The 17,993-nt window shown below is 49.6% G+C and overlaps 2 protein-coding genes across 6 annotated transcripts in view; one reads left to right on the top strand and one right to left on the bottom strand.

Moving 5' to 3' along the window:
- Positions 1–624: 624 nt before the first annotated feature.
- znf277 (zinc finger protein 277) lies at positions 625–13,159 on the bottom strand. The gene is made up of 12 exons (XM_064319338.1): positions 13,034–13,159; positions 11,662–11,863; positions 10,654–10,742; positions 10,472–10,554; positions 5,245–5,336; positions 4,206–4,316; positions 3,309–3,441; positions 2,297–2,364; positions 2,105–2,201; positions 1,885–1,927; positions 1,474–1,648; positions 625–961 (listed from the first exon to the last, which is right to left on the bottom strand). Exons 1-12 carry the CDS (start codon positions 13,065–13,067, stop codon positions 775–777), a joined length of 1,314 nt encoding a protein of 437 aa, XP_064175408.1. The 5' UTR covers positions 13,068–13,159; the 3' UTR covers positions 625–774.
- The window catches only part of LOC135245943 (dedicator of cytokinesis protein 4-like), a 71,815-nt gene continuing 63,561 nt past the window's right edge, over positions 9,740–17,993 (top strand). For 2 of the 5 annotated variants that reach the window (XM_064319332.1, XM_064319329.1), the window contains exon 1: positions 9,740–9,882. In XM_064319332.1, the coding sequence (XP_064175402.1) occupies positions 9,762–9,882 (121 nt within the window). In that variant the 5' untranslated portion in view covers positions 9,740–9,761. Of the gene's footprint in view, positions 9,883–13,220; positions 13,428–17,993 lie in introns of those variants that run through there. The other 3 variants (XM_064319328.1, XM_064319330.1, XM_064319331.1) reach the window with 3 other exon arrangements.

The raw sequence follows: 17,993 nt of genomic DNA, 5'->3' as shown, positions 1-17,993 counted from the left end.
TCTCTTAAACACCCCCACTGCTCCTCTCTCTGTCCTTTGTGGGGCCAGCACCCCCTTTTCTACCCCTCCTGGGGGATCCCACTCCCCCCCCCGTCCTGCTGGCTGCTGCATCCTCATCTCCAGCACCGTCACTAAACCACAGAAAATGGCTAACATCCATATACAGCATCACCAGCAGAGGGCGCCATTTCTTCACACACTGAAACTCACATAACACCAGCTTTGGGGTAGAGAGGGTGTACAATCAATGAAAGGAAGGAAGTAATTGCAACAGTCCTACCTAGAGCACAGAATCTAATAGTTTTCCATTCTCCAGCAGAAGTGTTTCTGTTTGGCATTGGGAGGCAAAGTTAATGATGAACGAGCCCAGCAAGGGGAGCCCAGTCTGCTTGCTGAAGTTCCACAGTCCTCTGAATCAGACCGAGGACTGCGACATGTAAACAAGCAGCCGCTGGACATCACACCCTTCAGAGGAGAGCGATCGCTCGCTTGGGCCACCCGCTAACCTGACAGTGTGCATCACAGCAACAAGCACGGCGGGTGGATACGACCGGGCCGCTCCACTACTCAGAGAAAAGGAGCGGAACCATTTTTTAAAAAGCATAAAAAAGTAGCGCAGCGTCATTGTCTTTGAATTTAATTTATTTAAGTGTGTTCCCTTTCGATGCAGCGTCCGTTTACTGGTACGTTAGTTGACCGAGATGGAATATGAAGGCTGGTTGTGCAGCGTTTGGAGCCACGCCCACATGGAGCCCCGCCCACATGGAGCCCCGCCTACGTGGAGCCGCGCCCGTCCCTCAGCAGCTGGTTCAGAACGCTGGTCTCCCTCAGGACCCGCAGGTCCGAATCGTCCTCGGCGATAACCGGGAGGCCTTTGCTCCGCCCCCCGGGCTCCGAGTCGCTCTCGCTGTCCGACAGGCCGCAGAGAAGGGCGTCGTTTTCATAGGTGGGGAAGTAGTACCTAACAGGAGAGAGAGCATTCAGCTGAGCATTTCCACAGTCATTAACAAGCATTAACAGAAGGAGAGTTAACTGATCACCACTGTATGATTCTACTGGCTTTACTAATGTGGGCTGACACTGTTATTGAGTGATGACTGTGTTAAAATATTTGAACCCATCAAACCTCAGAAAAAGCTATCTGTAAATAAACTAACACTATTTTCACCACAAAAACAGAACTTTTAAAAATGACTGCATGTTTTGGTTAGTAAACGTGTTTCAGTGATGATTCTCATGGACTCCGGATGATTTCTTAAAATGGCGGATGTCTCTGCTGTGTTAAAATGGCGGATGTCTCTGCTGTGTTAAAATGGCGGATGTCTCTGCTGTATTAAAATGGCGGATGTCTCTGCTTTGTTAAAATGGCGGATGTCTCTGCTGTGTTAAAATGGCGGATGTCTCTGCTGTGTTAATAGAGCGTGTAAAGCAGGCCTCAGCCTCAGCTGTGCTCGGCGGCTGAAGGACACGCACTGAGGCTGATCCCAGCGGCTCCTCTCGGGCACGCTCATCGCGTGCGACGCCTCCGCCAGGTGCCCGACCACCTCGGCCCTGGAGCCGAACTTCTCCTGGCAACCGTAGCAACGGCACTGGTGGATCTCCCGCCGGATGTAGTTCACCAGTTTCACCTGCTGGTAAAACCTGAGATCTGGGGCGGGACACACCAAGCCACAAGCAGTCATCAGTCCCAGGCCTGCTGCTATGTAATGCACACAGTAATACACACAACCAGGAAACTATTTTCACCTATACATCTTTATTTTCCCCCTGTACATCTTTTGAAAAGAGACTCAAGCAAAGATGCAAAGGATGCTGAGTAAGAGTTCATCATAGTGTGCGTGTAGTGCATCCTTTCCTTTACGTATGTGCATAAGCCCTACTCACCGAGATCGACCTTTAACTTCTGAAGGTCAAACTTGTGGCTTTCCTGTAAGGAGAAACAAGGCATTCCACTATCAGTGATGAGCCAGTACACACAGTAAATATGTCCCACGTGACCCAAAGTTTGTGGTACTCAGTTCCGCATCTCTCTTTCCGTTTGTCACTCCCCTGTGATTGGCCATGCCTGTGTTTGTGCATAAACCTTTACTCCCATTGGCCATACCTGCATGTGTGTGTAAACCTTGTCCATGGTCTCTGATTGGCACTCGCAGAAGAGGCAGACTGCACGCATGGGGTGGGCCTGCCAGTCTGACCAATCGCTGAGGAGAGACCAGAGCACACGGATACGTGATGTCATTCCACTACTCCACTACTTCCTGTGCCTGAGGGTAAAATAGCAACGGCAGGTCCTTACTCATCCTGGTCATCCTCCATCTCACGGTCGTCCTCCGACTGCACCTCCTCCCAGGTCTTCCCCAGTTCCTAATTTACAGGGAAAAACAGGAAAAAACACAGATTCAGAAAAATGGCAGTTCAAACCGTTAAAAACCTACTTTAAATCTGGTCTCAAAATTAAAATAGGTACACACAAAACAATATATAACTAATGAAATCCATAGAAATCAATGCATCAGAGTTGTGAACAGGCTGTGGACACCAGCGTGCCAGTGAGTCTCCATTAAGGAAGTGTGCTCGATGACCAGGGGCCTACGTGTGACCAGCGGGGGAGAAGGCTTCATATCCGATTACCAATCAGACGGAAGCTAACAGCCCTGTACCTGTGGGACTCAGCCCCACCGCTCTCAACAGCAGACACATCCTGCCTTTTGGAAATGACTTCATCAAAACCCGTTCCCCTGGAGAGCAGCGGTGTGGAAAATGGAGCGAGAGAGAGAGCGAGCGTGTGTGTGTGTGTGTGTGTGTGCAGGGAATAACGAGACGTTCATAAACCTGTCTGAACACCCGCGGCTCTTAAAGAGGCGAGACCTCCAGCCATGAAAGGTCTCGTTATTAAGGGACTTCACACATTTCCGCTCCGGTGAGACCGACTCGTGTGTCACCTGCGCGCGTTCCCTCGAAACCCCAACCAGCTATTAACGGGTAGCACCTTAATTGGCATGTTTATGATTGGTGGATTCATGAAAAACACACCATCCTCAAAATGAATAGATTTAGATGTATAATAGGTGTAAATGCCATTTTAATCATGCAATAAAAATGGTCTCAAAATGCGCAGTGAGCAGTGTAAAACCTTTTTTAGGAGTTTAGGAGTTAAAAAAAGCCTAATTTAATAAGCTGAATAAAATGGGTTTAATATCATAGTGTTTGCATATTTATGTAATGCTGAAATAATGAATGACTGATTGCACTGGGTCTTTGAGAAGGACATATGTGGAATGTGCGTGCGCTGGAACACCGTGTCATACCAAGTAATTGATGACGTAGAATCTGTCGTACTCGTGGTTCTTGGAGTTTATCCGGCGATGCTGCTTCTTCCTCATGTGATCCTTCAGTGTGGTCTTGTCTCTGAAGGTCCTCTCGCAGTACAGACACTGCAAACTGAAACAGCCCCCCCCCCCCAAAAAAAACAAACAACCGCGGGACCCGACAGTTACACGTCTGGCCACAAAGGGGAGCCCTTTCTTAAAACAAACAAACAACAAAACAGACAAAGTGAACATTGATATTCAGAGCAACTGATGGCATTGATACATTATTTACTGACTGAGACAGCCTATTATGCCTGACTGCTTTCTGTGCTCGACTCAAAAACAAAAGCAAAAGAAAGATTTTAACTGAGGGAAACACTCAGACTCAGACACATGCATGAGAGTTCACTCAAAACTGACTAACAGAGGCAAACGAGTTTACCAAGGGCACCAAGGCATTCCGCAATCGTAAGATTTAAAAAGGATAAACCCAAAAAGAAGGACATCTTTCCGCTGCACATTTTCTCTCCTGCAGATTTCACAAACATTTATTAAGGAGCTGAGCTTTCGGTCAGAGGCCTTAGTCAGAGCTCTGATCAAAAGCTCAGCTCCTAAATAAATGTTTGTGAAATCTGCAACGGAGAAAACATGCGGTTGTCCTTCTTTTTGGATTTACCGTTTGCCTCCAGCACGGTGTGCGGTAGTTCCTTTTATCTGCAATTGCAAGATTTAAAATCTCGAGATCGTTGCTGCTTAAATATCTGTTAACTTCCGTTTTCCCCCATTGGAGAAGGCTGTAAAGTCTACAGTGGGCAGCAGTAGGGGATTCTCTGTGAGCTTGGGGCAGCTCACACACACACGATCTCTCCTGTCACCTGAGACGGGCTCGCTTACCTGTCCAGCTTCGCCTGCAGGGCGCTGAGGAACTCGGAGCAGTACACGATGTTGTCGGGCAGTCCCACGTTGAAGGAGTGCTCTTTGGCCATGTGATTCAGGAGCAAAGACCTGCAGAGTGCAGGAAGAGCAGGCTTCACCAAGCAGGACTTTACCTGCATTACATTACATTACAGCACACACAGGCGTTTAACACAGTCTTACACAGACCACATTTATACATGCAGTCCATGTATCCAGCTTTTACGTTTCACTGCAACAATTCAGGTTCAGTCCCAACTGGAAATTGAACCCGTAAAAAATGTGACGAGCCCAGCTCCCTAACCTGTATGCTCACACTGCCACCTGAGCAGCCCGCATGGCACCTGGGCGCGCTGTAGAGGCGTGCGGGGTCTGGCGCTAGAGTGTCTGAGAGGTGATGCTGGTTTAGGGGCCGCGGGACTCTGAGCCCTCCCGATGGCGGGTACTGCGGCTGGGAGTCCGCCTGCGTCTTTAATCACCGTCGCGGAGCACATTAAAGCACACGCCCGCTCAGACGCTGCAGTCCGCTCTGTCACATCCGTCCCCACAGGGAGCCCCTAACTGGGGGGGTTAACTGATCAAAAGTCTCTGAGCTCAACCCTGCTCTTCCTTTTCATCTCTGCCTATCTCTGCCTCCACCCCCATAACCTTCAAAAACCGGGGTTGGGGTGGGGTGGGAGGGTGGGGGGGGATCCTGGCAATATTAAATAAATCTAACGATACGCCGGTGCTGATGCACGCTCCTGAATCAGAACAGCCCTCTGTCTGGACCCCGCGTCTCCAACTGTGGGGCTGTCCGAACAGCAGTGACGTGCTTTAACCCTCTGATGAGTAAGCTTTTTGGAATGTTTTTTTTTTTTCAAAATTCTAAGTCGGGGTTCTAGAACATTGCTTTCGGTAACCATTAGTGATTGCTATATTAGCATTAGAATGTTCAGTTTATTGTCTTTGTATCCAAATGTAGGATATCTGATCATATCTGTGGGTCCTCCTCATTACAGAGAGCGTGCGCAGGTACCTGTTTCCTGTGAACTCGTCGTTGCAGAAGAGGCACATTCTCTGGAAGCTCTGGTCGTCCCGCTCCTGCTGCTGCTGCTCCAGGACCTCCTCCTGCACACACAGCAGGTAGAGCCCTTAAATAAGAGCACTCAGAGTGACTGCCATGTCAAACATGATAAACACACACACATGCACACGAACACACACACACGCACAGGCACGCTCATTGGGGCAGGTCCTGGCTGTGCTACACATGCCCACCGTCCTAATTACGCAGATGACTTAATTCCTGGGGGTTTTAGTGTTCAGGTAAGAGTCAGTGATGTGAGCATCCCCCCCCCCCCTCAGATTGCAGCTCCGAAAGACAGGGGGGGGTCAGTGGAACCACAGCCAGGCGGTCCTGTGCTACCGGCTGCACTTCAGCACACAGGAGCCACACTTGGGCCTTTAAGGCCCATCCCTGCCTGTGTGAACGGCCAGGGAGCCCTGATACATTACATTACATTACATTACAGGCATTTAGCAGACGCTCTTATCCAGAGCGACTTACACAACTTTTTACATAGCATTTTACATCGTATCCATTTATACAGCTGGATATATACTGAAGCAATGCAGGTTAAGTACCTTGCTCAAGGGTACAACAGCAGTGCCCTTACCCGGGAATCGAACCTGCGACCTTTCGGTTACAAGCCCAGTTCCTTACCCACTGTGCTACACTCCGACCTCCGATACGCAAACAAGTAGCGCCAGCCTGCCCCCAGCCACACGCTAGCGCTCATCGCTCCACTTACTCCTGTCCACAACTCAGGCAGGCCCACAACACTCTGTACATGCGGTCTCAGCTATGCCGTAAACACGCTGATCTCATCTCAGAGCAGCGACCCAGCTCTGCCAACTTCACCCTGAGGACACAATTAAAACTGCAGACGCTGAGATCGGTAACATCTTATCTTGTTTGAGCACGGCGTACGCAGTCATCCATGCTGGGTTGATGTTCAGTGAGAGCGGTGGACTCCTGGAAGTAATTCTTAATGCTGCTTGGTGGTAACGGAAAATTGTGATGCGGTAACCATAGCGACAGCGATGGAGGATGATGCTGTACCATGCGATGCCCTCTGTGGGTTTTAGTGGGGGAGGGGGGGTTGGTCAAACTCTGCATGACTGGAGCTCCAGGCCACTGACACAGAAAGCCAATCAGGGCCCATAGTCATGTCCTCCTCTCTTACTCTCTCTCCCTCTCCATCGCTCTCCCTTTCCCTCTCTCTCCTTCTCTGTCCCTCTCCTCTCTCCCTCTCCTCTTTGCTTCCAGTAAATCGTGGACCGTTTGAAGCAGTACACAGAGTTCTTTAGACGCTTATATACGCATTTATATCACGTGACCCACGTGAGCCATCCTGAATACTCAGATCAGCCGAGCAGTTCATTTAGCAGAGCTCCAGGCGTATGAACACTTCTCTGAAAACATAAGACTTGAACCCGACAGGAGCTCACTGCCGGTGTCATAAAGCATGGTATTTCTTTCCCCCTCTTCCTGAGGCTGTTGTCACGACCAATGATGCGAAGTTAAATTTGATAGGGGGTGCAGGGATGGGGGTGCAGGGCTGCTTCTCTCTGCTGGTGTCTGTAAGAGGCAGCGCTGCAGGCTGAGGCCCTCCTCCCTGCAGGAGCAGCAGCTCAGTTCTGCAGCTCCCTGCTGCTCTGGGTCAGTGTGACAGAGGGAGGGAGAGATAGAGAGAGAGGCAGCTCAATCTGCGTTCTCCAGAGTACCGTTTAACTTCCAACTTCCTGTCTGGAGAAAGAGCCCCGAAAAAGCGCCGCTCTGACTCGAGGAGGGTTATACCGCCATCCCGCCATCCCGCGTCCTCGCGCGCCATCTCCCGCCCGCGTTGCGCAACGGCACACGGCTGTGGGGCGGATTTGGGAAGTGCGCCTTAAAGACCGAGAGAGAGAGAGAGAGAGAGAGACTGCGGAGCGGCGAGGAGACATAAAGCAGTAGGTGGCTTCATTTGGGCCATTTAAGGAGCCCGGCGTTGCGTAACATCATCAGCGCACACAGCCACCCAGGAATGTAGGTTGCCTCTGCGGGTCGCCTAGCAACATCGCTGGCCTTAAAGCACGGCTCTAAACACTAAACAGTCTCATACCAAGCATTATTTCAGTAAACATTATTTTGGTTTGTGGCACGTACAGTACACCTCAGCATCCATATGTATTAGCAAGACTGTTGTAAGACAGCACTGTCAGTATAGTGTCGTTGATGAGAGAGACTGAGTACTGAGCTCTGACTTGTTAAATGAGGCTGTGCTGAAGCTGTGTTGAAGCAGTGCTGGAACTGTGCTGAGGCTGTGTTGAAGCTGTGCTGGAGCTGTGCTGAGGCTGTGTTGAAGCTGTGCTGAAGCTGTGCGCAATATAGAAAGAAATAAAGAGGAAAAACAGAAAAAGCCTCCCTCCTTCTGTCTGCCTGGCTTCCTGGATTGGTGTGTGTGTGTGCGTGCGTGCACGTCTGTGTCTGTGTGTGTGAGGTACAGTGGCATTGTGAAGCTGGACCAGCAGCCCCCTCAGTCTCAGTGCTAATCAGTACAGCAGCTGGCAGACAGGACAAACCCCCCCGTCCCCCCACCCCCCCTCCCCACACACCTTCTGGGTCATTTCCTCTCAGACAGAGCACACCTGGCTGTGACTGAGGAGCGGACAGAACTATCAGCACCTCAGAGGCCCACTGGGTCTGGTTCTGACGGTGAGCTCACACAGCTCACACACACGCTGTCTGGCTCCTGATTCCCAGTGCATTTACGCACAAGGCCTGCCTCTCCGTCTAACTTTTATGTTAGTGGAAACAGACCATTAAAAAAAAAAAAAAAAAAATTGCACTCCAATTGTTCTCCTCATTAGATATTCCCCTTCCTGTGATTCATAAGAATAACCTGACTGTAAGTTTCATATGAAAACTCCCCCCCGGACTCTGCAGTAAAAACAGGAAGTCATGGCATAATATTCTGGAAAATAAGATGGGTCTGTTTTCGAACACAACACCTGCTTCATATTTGTTCAGCATTGTTGCGCTCACATAGGCACAGGTGAGCCGGCTGAATGGCTTTGAGGAAATAAATATATGAGACAAGCACAGTGTCAACAGGGCCGTCTGTGGGACAACAATAGCCCCTTTTCTGCCGCGTGCGACAGCGTCGGACTTCCTGTCCCGCTGCAGCGGACGATGTCCTTTCGGTGGCCCCCGCCGCGCTGGAGCTCAGGTGCGCCGAGTCTCAGCCTCCGTCTGACCCCGCCGAAAAAACCCGCGCAGCCGCCATCGCCCGTCAGCCGGGCTGCCAGCGGTCGGCATGGTCACGGCCGCGTCTGTAACCGCGCGCGCGTGTTCTCTGACCGACCGACTGACCGACCTCAATCGGCCTCTACCAGCTCTCAGCAACATGCGTCTGCTTGCTGACCTGCGCTCTGCAAACAACGAGCCTCAGTCTCTCCTCTCCTCCCTTCCCAGAATGCACTGCGAGCACTTAACGCGCTCAATCGATGCCCAGCAGTAAGAGCGTGCCGTGGTAAGGGAGTCCCCACCGACCGGCCTCAGTGACCCACAGCCCCAGCGCTCAATGCTGAGGCTTAATTAGGCTCTCTGCTAAGCTGCTGGGACCAGGGAATTAAAAGCACACCCAACACACTGTCCACCTCATCATCCCATCGGCTGATTAGACCGCAAGTGTGTACACTGTTAAAGCTAAAACAGGATCTTTCCCTTTTTAAAAGCCCTTTTTCATCTCCACACTGTTTCTAGTCTCCCATGGGGTTAGCTGTTGGGCCTGCTATTGGCTTTCTTTTTATTGGGTAACAGTTTTCACACTGTGGTTTTGAGAGAATCTGACCTTACATCAGCCTGGAGGGCTTGTGCACGTCGAAAGTGGCAGGACCAGTGCACGCAAAGAATCTGCGCCATTACATCCGAAACACAACAGAAGATGCGGGACCAGACAAACAGTGCAACGCGATACCTCAACACGTGACATGCAACACATTGCCAACACACAAATGCGCCAAATTCCTGAACTTAAGACCACCTGCGTTACCCAGCACGCTGAACACAGGACAGACACCCGTAAAGAAGGGGGTTTCCTCCCTACGGTCAGCAGTTCCCCTCAGCTTTTGCTGTAGTTCATGTTTTCAACCCTTTAATGCATAAGATCAGAAATATATGATTAGAATGTTAACTGGATGTTCTAATGCTGATGTCACAGTCACTGCTGGTAACTGAAAGCAGTTCTAGAACACTGACAAAAAAACCTAGCCTTCAAAGGGGTGAGTATAATCCCTTCTGTACAGGTATAGCCAGAACACCTGCAGTAGATCTTAAGACTGGTCTCTACAGGTGGGCAGACGTGCCCTGCAGGAACACTGTGTGTGTGAAAGCGTCTGTCAGCGCTGTTTGTGCTAACCCTGCGCTGTCTCTGTTTGACTGCAGCCGGGGAGCAGATAGAGCTGTGTTCCTGTAAAGCCCCCCCCTTCTGTGAGAGGGAGGGCATTGTGATGGGCGCCTGTGAACAGCGCACCAGAAACCCTGCTGCAGTGGGCGAGCGAGGTGAGCGAGGCGAGCAGCGTCTCTCCATACGACCATGTGGCTGGACCTCAGGCACACGCACAGCTACAGGTGAGCTACAGGGGCCTGTGTGCCATCGGTCTCTCTGTGGAGACTCCATACCACCATGTGGCTGGACCTCAGGCACACGCACAGCTACAGGTGAGCTACAGGGGCCTGTGTGCCATCGGTCTCTCTGTGGAGACTCCATACCTCCATGTGGCTGGACCTGAGGCACACGCACAGCTACAGGTGAGCTACAGGGGCCTGTGTGCCATCAGTCTCTCTGTGGAGACTCCATACCTCCATGTGGCTGACCCAGGCCACGCACTGCTACGGCTGACGCAGGGCCGTGTCCACCGTCTGCTCGGTGGCAGACTCCATACCCCATTGCTGGCCCGAGCACAGCTCGCACAGGTCCAGCCTGTGTGCCATCGCTCCGTCGGAGACTCCTACGCCTTTACAGTCCACCCGCTGTCGTTGGCCGTACTCGCAGGCTGCGCAGCCGAGCTCATCCCAGTCCACCTGTCTGCTACGGCTGCGCAACCAAGCTTTTCCAAGTCCCCCTGTCTGCTACGGCTGCGCAGCCGAGCTCGTCCCAGTCCCCCCGTCTGCTACGGCTGAGCAGCCAAGCTCGTCCCAGTCCCCCGTCTGCACTCACCAGCCGTTTCTGCTGCAGCTGCTCCCTCAGAATTCTGTCCTCTGGAAGAGCGTCACACAGGAGGAAGTAGTGCTCCTGTTTCTCTGAGAACACAGCACACCAGGGATTTATGCGGCTTTAATAATACTGATAATAATAATAATAATAATAATAATAATAGAATAACAGTGACTCAGGCTTACCGACGGGGCCCTCTGAATTGGTCTTGATCACGCTGCAGAAATCTGTGATGGGCTGCTCCGTAAATCTTTTTCTCCAGTACAAGACGTATCTGCAACGAAAACAGTTATGGGGGCATTCATTCACTTTGCGTCCTTCTTGAGCTCCAAAAAGAGCAGCAGGGAAGGATTTGTGCTGGTAGCTATTGTATGAGGGCCAGTTGTTTGTTTGCTATGGGAAATAATAGTAATAGTAATGTATAGGGTGGTGCATCCTATTAAGGCACTGTTTCATTGTGTGGATGGGAGCTCAAGAGTCAGTCATTTACTCCACTTTTCAGAACAGCTCAGTAGTAATGTTTTAGAGGAGAGGCTGAGTTCCCCCTCAGCACCGGGGTAGTTGAGCCTGCACAGGGGGTTTATAACAGTACCCACTGACATATCCGGGAGAGAAGAGCTGCTCCCCCCCTCCCTCCCCCCCGCACTGAGCACTGAGTGTGTTTTTATAAGGACAGGGTGAGCGCCCAGACGCCTCCTCATGTTCCTGGCACACGCCGCGTCCGTGCCCAAAATCGTCTTCCTCCGCCTCAGAGCCAAACTCAGCCGCCCACCTCGTTGGACCGCTGAGCAACCGCAGCCAAGCAAGGCGGCTACCTCAGGAGGTCTGTTCTGCTTATCCAGCCAGCGATGGACACCTACTCACTGACACGCAGCGATGCTTAACATGGACGGCTGTGCACCTTCCCAAACACGACTGGGGACAGCTTTGACCGAATCCCAGAGTTAGCCGCTTTAGCATATCTGTTTAGACAGCTGGCAGTGTGCCACACGAAAGCAGAACTGATCGGCAGAGTGAAAAGAGGACAGAAAGAGTGAGTCCAGTAACACCGAGGAAAAGCAAAGAAATAAAAAAACTGAAAACCTCAACTCGACTCTGAAGGAAATGACACATCCCCAAATGTTTACAGACCCCTTCTGCAGGCATAAACATCTCCAAGCTGACATTAAATGCTTAATTGCAGAAAACGGTACCTTGTGAAATCTGCGATGAGTTTGACGTCAGCGATGACCAGTTTGTGCTGCTGGACCAGGTGGCGGAGAAAGGACTCCTTCTCGGACAGGGGGGAGGACTCCGAGCACAGGACACAGGGCACGGCCTCGCCCTGCTCTGGGGACGCCCCGCGACCCGGCCTTTCGGGGAACGACAGCGGCTCCAAGATGGAGTCCTGTGGCCCTGAGGATAACGCAGTGTGTTCAGCTTAGCGCAGTGTGTTTCAGCTTAACGCCGTGCTGAACGAAACGCGCACTCGCAGGACCAAGAGTACTGTTGACCTAGTCTGTTGTTAAGACACCAGGCGCTAGGCATGATGGGAAATGTGCGGGTTAAACGCGCTGAACGGGCAGAAATACATCATTAGCAACAGCCGCTTAAACTCAAGACTGGTCTGCTGCAGTGCGTCTCTCTACCATTCTGGACTTATTCCGAGAACGGCAACATTTTTTGCAATGTGCCATTGGTCAAACGCAAAGAAGGGACACCCATATTACACACAAAACTGCTTCCAGTTCATATACAGATTTGCATCAAACTGTCCTGATGAGTACAATTTCTAACTGCTGAACCGAGGAGGACAAGAAACCTCCTTTCCAGACACATGCACACTGGATAGGGAGCCCCATATTTACACAGCACTAGCCTGTCTTACATCCCAACCTGTCCACATCCATGCAATGAGCTACACTTGTCACTACCCTTCCACATACACAATGCAGCACGTTCAACTAACAGCAAAACAACTGCACCTGAAGTATTTTGTAGGAAAGGCTGATTAGTGAGGACTGGCGCTGACAGAGCCATAATAAACACAAATGAAATCCACACAGTGGCTACTGCCTGCAGTCCACTATTTAATTTGGAATGAGTTCCCCACTTCATCAAATAATAATAATTAATAACAAATTTGATCGTGATCCTTAATACTCATGACCTGCAAGTCACTGCACTAGAGTCAATGCATAATGAACTGTCAATGTTCGGCAATACGTACAGCAGCTAGCAGACATCAGATTTTAGACTCCTACCCTGGCTGACAACATAAACGGCGTAAGCTATCTCCCTAAATGAAACGCGTGAAATAGCTGCACTAACTGGGGTATTAAACACATTTAACCTGGCTAGTAATGTCTGATCGCAATAGCAAACATTAATGCCATTAATCTAAGTTCGTGCATGTAGCATATGAGCTCTTTCAATGTCAGGTTATCTAACGTTTAACTTTATTTCGTCATATAGCCAACGTTTAAACCCTTGCAACAATACAAATATATGCCCTTGCATGAAAGAAATTGAAAACAACTGGAACAAAACTTTAGATCCAACAAAGTCACTAGAAAATTCCCATACCTGACAAGTTGCGTCCTTCTACATTGCCGGCCATGCTTTTCGATGCCTGTCACATGACGTATTAAAATGTAGAAATCATCCAATCAGGATACCGCACATGCTTTCTTGCTCCTACGTGCTGATGGGAGACGAAGTTCTTCGGTATTATTTACGTCATGAAATTTTACTTCTTTTCCCAGAATGCAATGCGCTTTCGGTGTGTTTGATAATTCAGTCTACTTCGCTTGAGCTCCTGCAATCAGAACAATGACTGCAGACTGGAGGCAGTGTGGGGTTTAGAATGCACTGCACATCACAGGCAGTTTTTTACGCCGTGGAGCCGGTTTTAAAATACTTTTCAATGCACAAACAGTAAATATGTGGATACCGACAGAACACGAAAAATACGGCGTCGGTAAGTTAATTTGTTGCATATTTCACGTGAACTACTAGTACGAATAAAAAAAACCGGAGCACCTGAAATAACAGCTATCACTACGCGTAGAACTATCCGAGCTTGATGGCTACATTGCAACAAAATAACAATAAGTGCTGAAGTGCTCATTATAATACTATGTTATAAGACGACATAGCGACCATTGACAACTGATAACTGTCACATTATTTGTTTGCGTCTCATTATACCTTTTTACTGTTGTATTATTTGAAAGTAGATATGATTGAATTCTGTATGCATTCTTAATGAACATGCACTTGTCCACGCTAAAGAAACTCGATAAATGAAAACCAAGTATAAATGGTGGTTTTAGCTACTTAAGTTAATTCTCTTTATGATAAATAGTATTTACGTTAATACTAAAGTATCCGTTGAATGTACCAAAATGTTTTCTTCGGTGACTGCCAGTTAGTGGATACACACACCCCGTGGGCTACCACTTCTGCAAGTCGCTCTCGTAATAGCATCTATGTTATTTTAATCTAATAAAATATTGTTGGTAGCCCACTCAACATTATTTGTTTCCAATCGTGTTTATATGGTGAGACGCTAAATAAGCAAAGCACACATTAATCTGTACGCGGCAGGTGTTTAAACAATATGTTATTTGTATCAGCGTGTATTTTGAAACAGGGAAACGTAAATTCGGAAATTCATTATAGTCTAAAGGCAAACGGTCCTTGAGATGGGTTTGATTTTACAGTATAACATACGCGAATCACTGCATGTTTTGAGCTTTTTCAATGCTGTACTTTTTGTAAATGACTCGCCGCAGAAGATGGTATTCTGTCGTGCCTTTATCGTCTCTCCATTCGTATGCATTCAGACTATGTCACTTAAGTTTTCAGTCCCACGGTCACCCACAGTCACAGTCGAGACGGTAAATACTCTACGTTGGGTTGTTCTTGCTTAGCTTGGTTTATCCATCCTAGTCGTGAGGTATAAACTCTTCAACCGCAGTCTCTGCGAACGCCGAGAACTTGTCTGGTTGCTTTATCGGTGTTTTCTGTAAGGACTATAGCTATTTATATTTATTTTATTTTAGGATGAATTTGTCGTTGCACATGCGTCTGTTGTGAGATACCAGATTTCCTGTGACAATGATTCGAACATACAACAACAAGGCTAATAATGCAATTTGGTTGTTATTACATCGCAGTTATGAGTCATTACCTGACTTAACCAGAAACAGGATCTGACTATTGGCATTTCATGTCTAACAAAATAAAAGACACCGGACTTGTTGATTGCATAACGTCAGGTGGCATAAGCACCGGTATATTATTTTGTCATGGATCAGCCAGCTAACAGGAGCCCAGCTGTCCTCCCTTAAGTGGCCCTTCTGTGGGCCACTTTCTGTAAATACTGACGGGGATTTGGCAATGCAGATTATGGGTGTTATGATAGCAGGTCCACGGGGCTGAACAGTCTGTTGTTCTTATTCTGTGTTATTACGGACCTGCGCGCGCAGGTTTGCCGTTAAACACGGCGAGCGTATTTGATTTGTTTATGAATGAAATGACGGTGTCTTTTTCCTCTCTGTGGCCCCTGAAACGACCAGCCTGTGGCTGAACCCCCATCTCAGTGACTGTAGAAACCTGTGCCTACCAGCACCTCACACAGGCTGCAGGACAGCAGTAGGTTAACACACAGGTGCAAGGCACCTGTCTAAATCATGTTTTCAAATAAAAAAATTTTAAGCAGCAGGCTGGGGCTCAGAGTTGCTTTAGTTTGATTCTGTGTGTTAGTGAAGGATTGAGACTGAGAGGAGGGGAGGGTTCTGCAGGGAGCAGCAGAAGGGTGTTGGGTCTCGAGACGGTGTGGCAGAGGGGCGATGGGTCCAGACTCAGAGCTCTCTGTATCCTAGCCGGTGCTCTGCGGTGTCCTCTGACTGCCCCCCTGCCTGCTTTCGGCTCCCCCCAGGAGGAGTGTGAGAAGCATGGGGTGGGGTGGGGGGGGGCATGTATGGGGGTGATGGTTGATGTCAGCGTTCTGCTCCAGACCCCGGGGGCCCCTGCAGATGGTTTGGCAAGGCTGCCCACCCCAGGCCATTCCTTCACCATGCCTCTGCCCCGGGGGGGGGGGGGGGGGAATTTAGCTAACACAGCCTGGGCTGGTGAGGACTTCCTCGCCCACCAAACCGCCCTGCTGCAGTCAGTGTGCTGTCCACTCTCAGAAGAAAGGGGTTCCAAAGGGTTCCTCTGTCCCCACAGAGATACCCTGTCTAGCTCAAGGGTTCTTTGTTGGGCAAACTGCTTTCGCACGTTTCACGCCTACCATAGAGGGGTCCATAAAGAACTAGAAAGGGTTCCGCTATGAAGACAAGCCAAAGAACCCTTTCTGAACCATTTTTTTTTTAGATGAGTGTTCTACAGAGAGGAAGGAGTTCTGGGAGCCAGTGAGAGCTCCCGTGAGAGCTGAGAGGGAGGAACAGTGAGAAGAAGAAGAGAGAGACGGAGCTGCCGTCTTTGTTTCTCTTATCTTGTGCGGGGTTTCATATTCCTCTGTCTGCTCGTATCGTAGTTTATTGTCCCGGCTCTGCGATGCTTTCTAATGATGTTTTTGAATGTGCAGCGTACGTACAGGCATCAGGAAATGTCTGAAAAATGCACAAGTATTTTTTTTCCAAAGTTTGCATTACGAAGGTGAATGTAGCAGCAAATTTAAACATATAGGCTAAATTAAAATGAAGTTTTTTTCAGTTAAGCTGTGTGCCCACTTTTATTCGCTGAAACTAATCTTATCCTGAGACTGACTGTGAGCCGGCTGCAGGCTTTCATACTGTGCCTGAGTGCCGGTGTTGTTTATCCCACACTGGGGCTACATTTCCTGCTGGGTATCTCTGTTTTATCACTTGTCTTTTTGGGGTCTCTGCAGGTAATGATTTCCTCTTTTTTTAATGCGTTTTGCTGTCTGTCTGTGGCCGGACAGCAGGGTGGATTGCACAGGCAGTATTTCGGATCTCCAGGGTACCGGCTGGCCCCTCGCTTGGGCTGCTCTGGCTCTCAGCGGCCAGTCTGCTTCCAGGTTGGACGAAAGGGGAAGCACCAGGGAATTGTGGGTAGTTGTGCTCGTGGCCTGTGGCAGAGCTACCAGTGCAGCATTCCTCCAGTCTTCCCAACGGTGCCTGGTCATTCCACGGAAGCCCTTTAGAGTGTAAACACTCACCACGACCTTTTCTTTTTCTTTATTTTTATTAAACCAAACTGACCCCCACGCTCTCAGAACCCTGCGGTCCACCCCCAGTGCGAGCGAGCCACAGGAAGCGGAGCGTCTACTCAGGCCTGGCGGCGGATCTGTGCCTTGTGTTCGGCGCTCGTCACACAGGCCTATATTTAGAGGTGTAGCCCTGACCACGCTGCGTTTTTACTGCATGAAGGAGGGGGAAAAAAGCAAAGGCTCAAAAGCAGAAATCTGGGAAAGGATTCTGCTTTCATTTCTGCAGGAAGAGTCTGATGTAAAAACCATCTTCTCCGAGCGGGAGGGCAGTGCTTCCTCAGTCAGCAGGACTGAGAGCGCGTTTATATTGCATTCTCTGCACTCTGGCGCTATAGATTCAGGTTTTAAATACAAATATGAGTTAAATGAAGGAGAGATTAATATCACAGATTAATCAATGCGTAAACTTTATTTCCTCCTGAGTGGACTGTGCTGTGTTATATTTATGATATCAGTCAATGTGGTGATGTGTGGTTATGCAAGGCTGATTTTGGCAAATCGAGGTGAACTGAGAGTATGGTTGGGTTGGGGGTTCTGGCTGTTGTAGCGGCAGCATTGGCAGCGATGCGCGTGGGCCTTCTTGAACGCAGCCGGTGGTCGATGTGTTGAATCGATGCGGCAAGCCTCTGGTGTGTTCGGACACCGTGCTGCCAAAGTGTAAACTTTGAAAAGCCCGTTTGCTGACAAATTAGCATTCCGTCCTGGAGAGAGAGAGAGAGAGGCTCGGCCTGCCGGCCGGTGCAGCGTTTCCTCAGGTGATGTGAGACGCCGCGCTGCTCTGATGGGCTCAGATGCGATCCTCCTCTGCCCGTGAGGTGGGGGAACAGAGAGAAGCCGCCCGCGTCAGCGCGACCGTGTCCCTGAGGACGGCTACCGAGGCTGCCAGACTCAGCATCTGCCAAAACTGGACACGCACAGCTGGAAGCGTAATCGCAGACAGCGTTTCTGCCTGTCCTCCCTGGGCAGAGGCGTCCGGTACGCTACGCTACGTTACGCTACGTTGCATTACGCGGCATTGTGTGGTCGGGACCACAAACAGGACCGGTCCGGGGCATTAGAAAGCGTCATGTTCCGGTCACCTGGCAGCCCTGATGACTGCTGTATGTTCACAGAGACACGTCCTCTCATCTCTCTCTCTCTCTCTCTCTCTCTCTCTGTCTCTCTCTGTCTCTCTCTCTCTATATATCTACCTCTCTCTGTCTCTGTCTCTGTCTCTCTCATCCAATTCAGTCTCTCTTGCTCCCTCTCATTCTATCTCCTCCACTGCATTAAATTTGATTTGATTCAAAATGCCTTAGTGGCATG

Source organism: Anguilla rostrata, chromosome 19 (assembly GCF_018555375.3).
Source record: "Anguilla rostrata isolate EN2019 chromosome 19, ASM1855537v3, whole genome shotgun sequence".
Lineage (NCBI taxonomy): Eukaryota > Metazoa > Chordata > Actinopteri > Anguilliformes > Anguillidae > Anguilla > Anguilla rostrata.
Note: the sequence above shows the minus strand (reverse complement) of the source record. Positions and strands in the feature narration are given on the sequence as shown.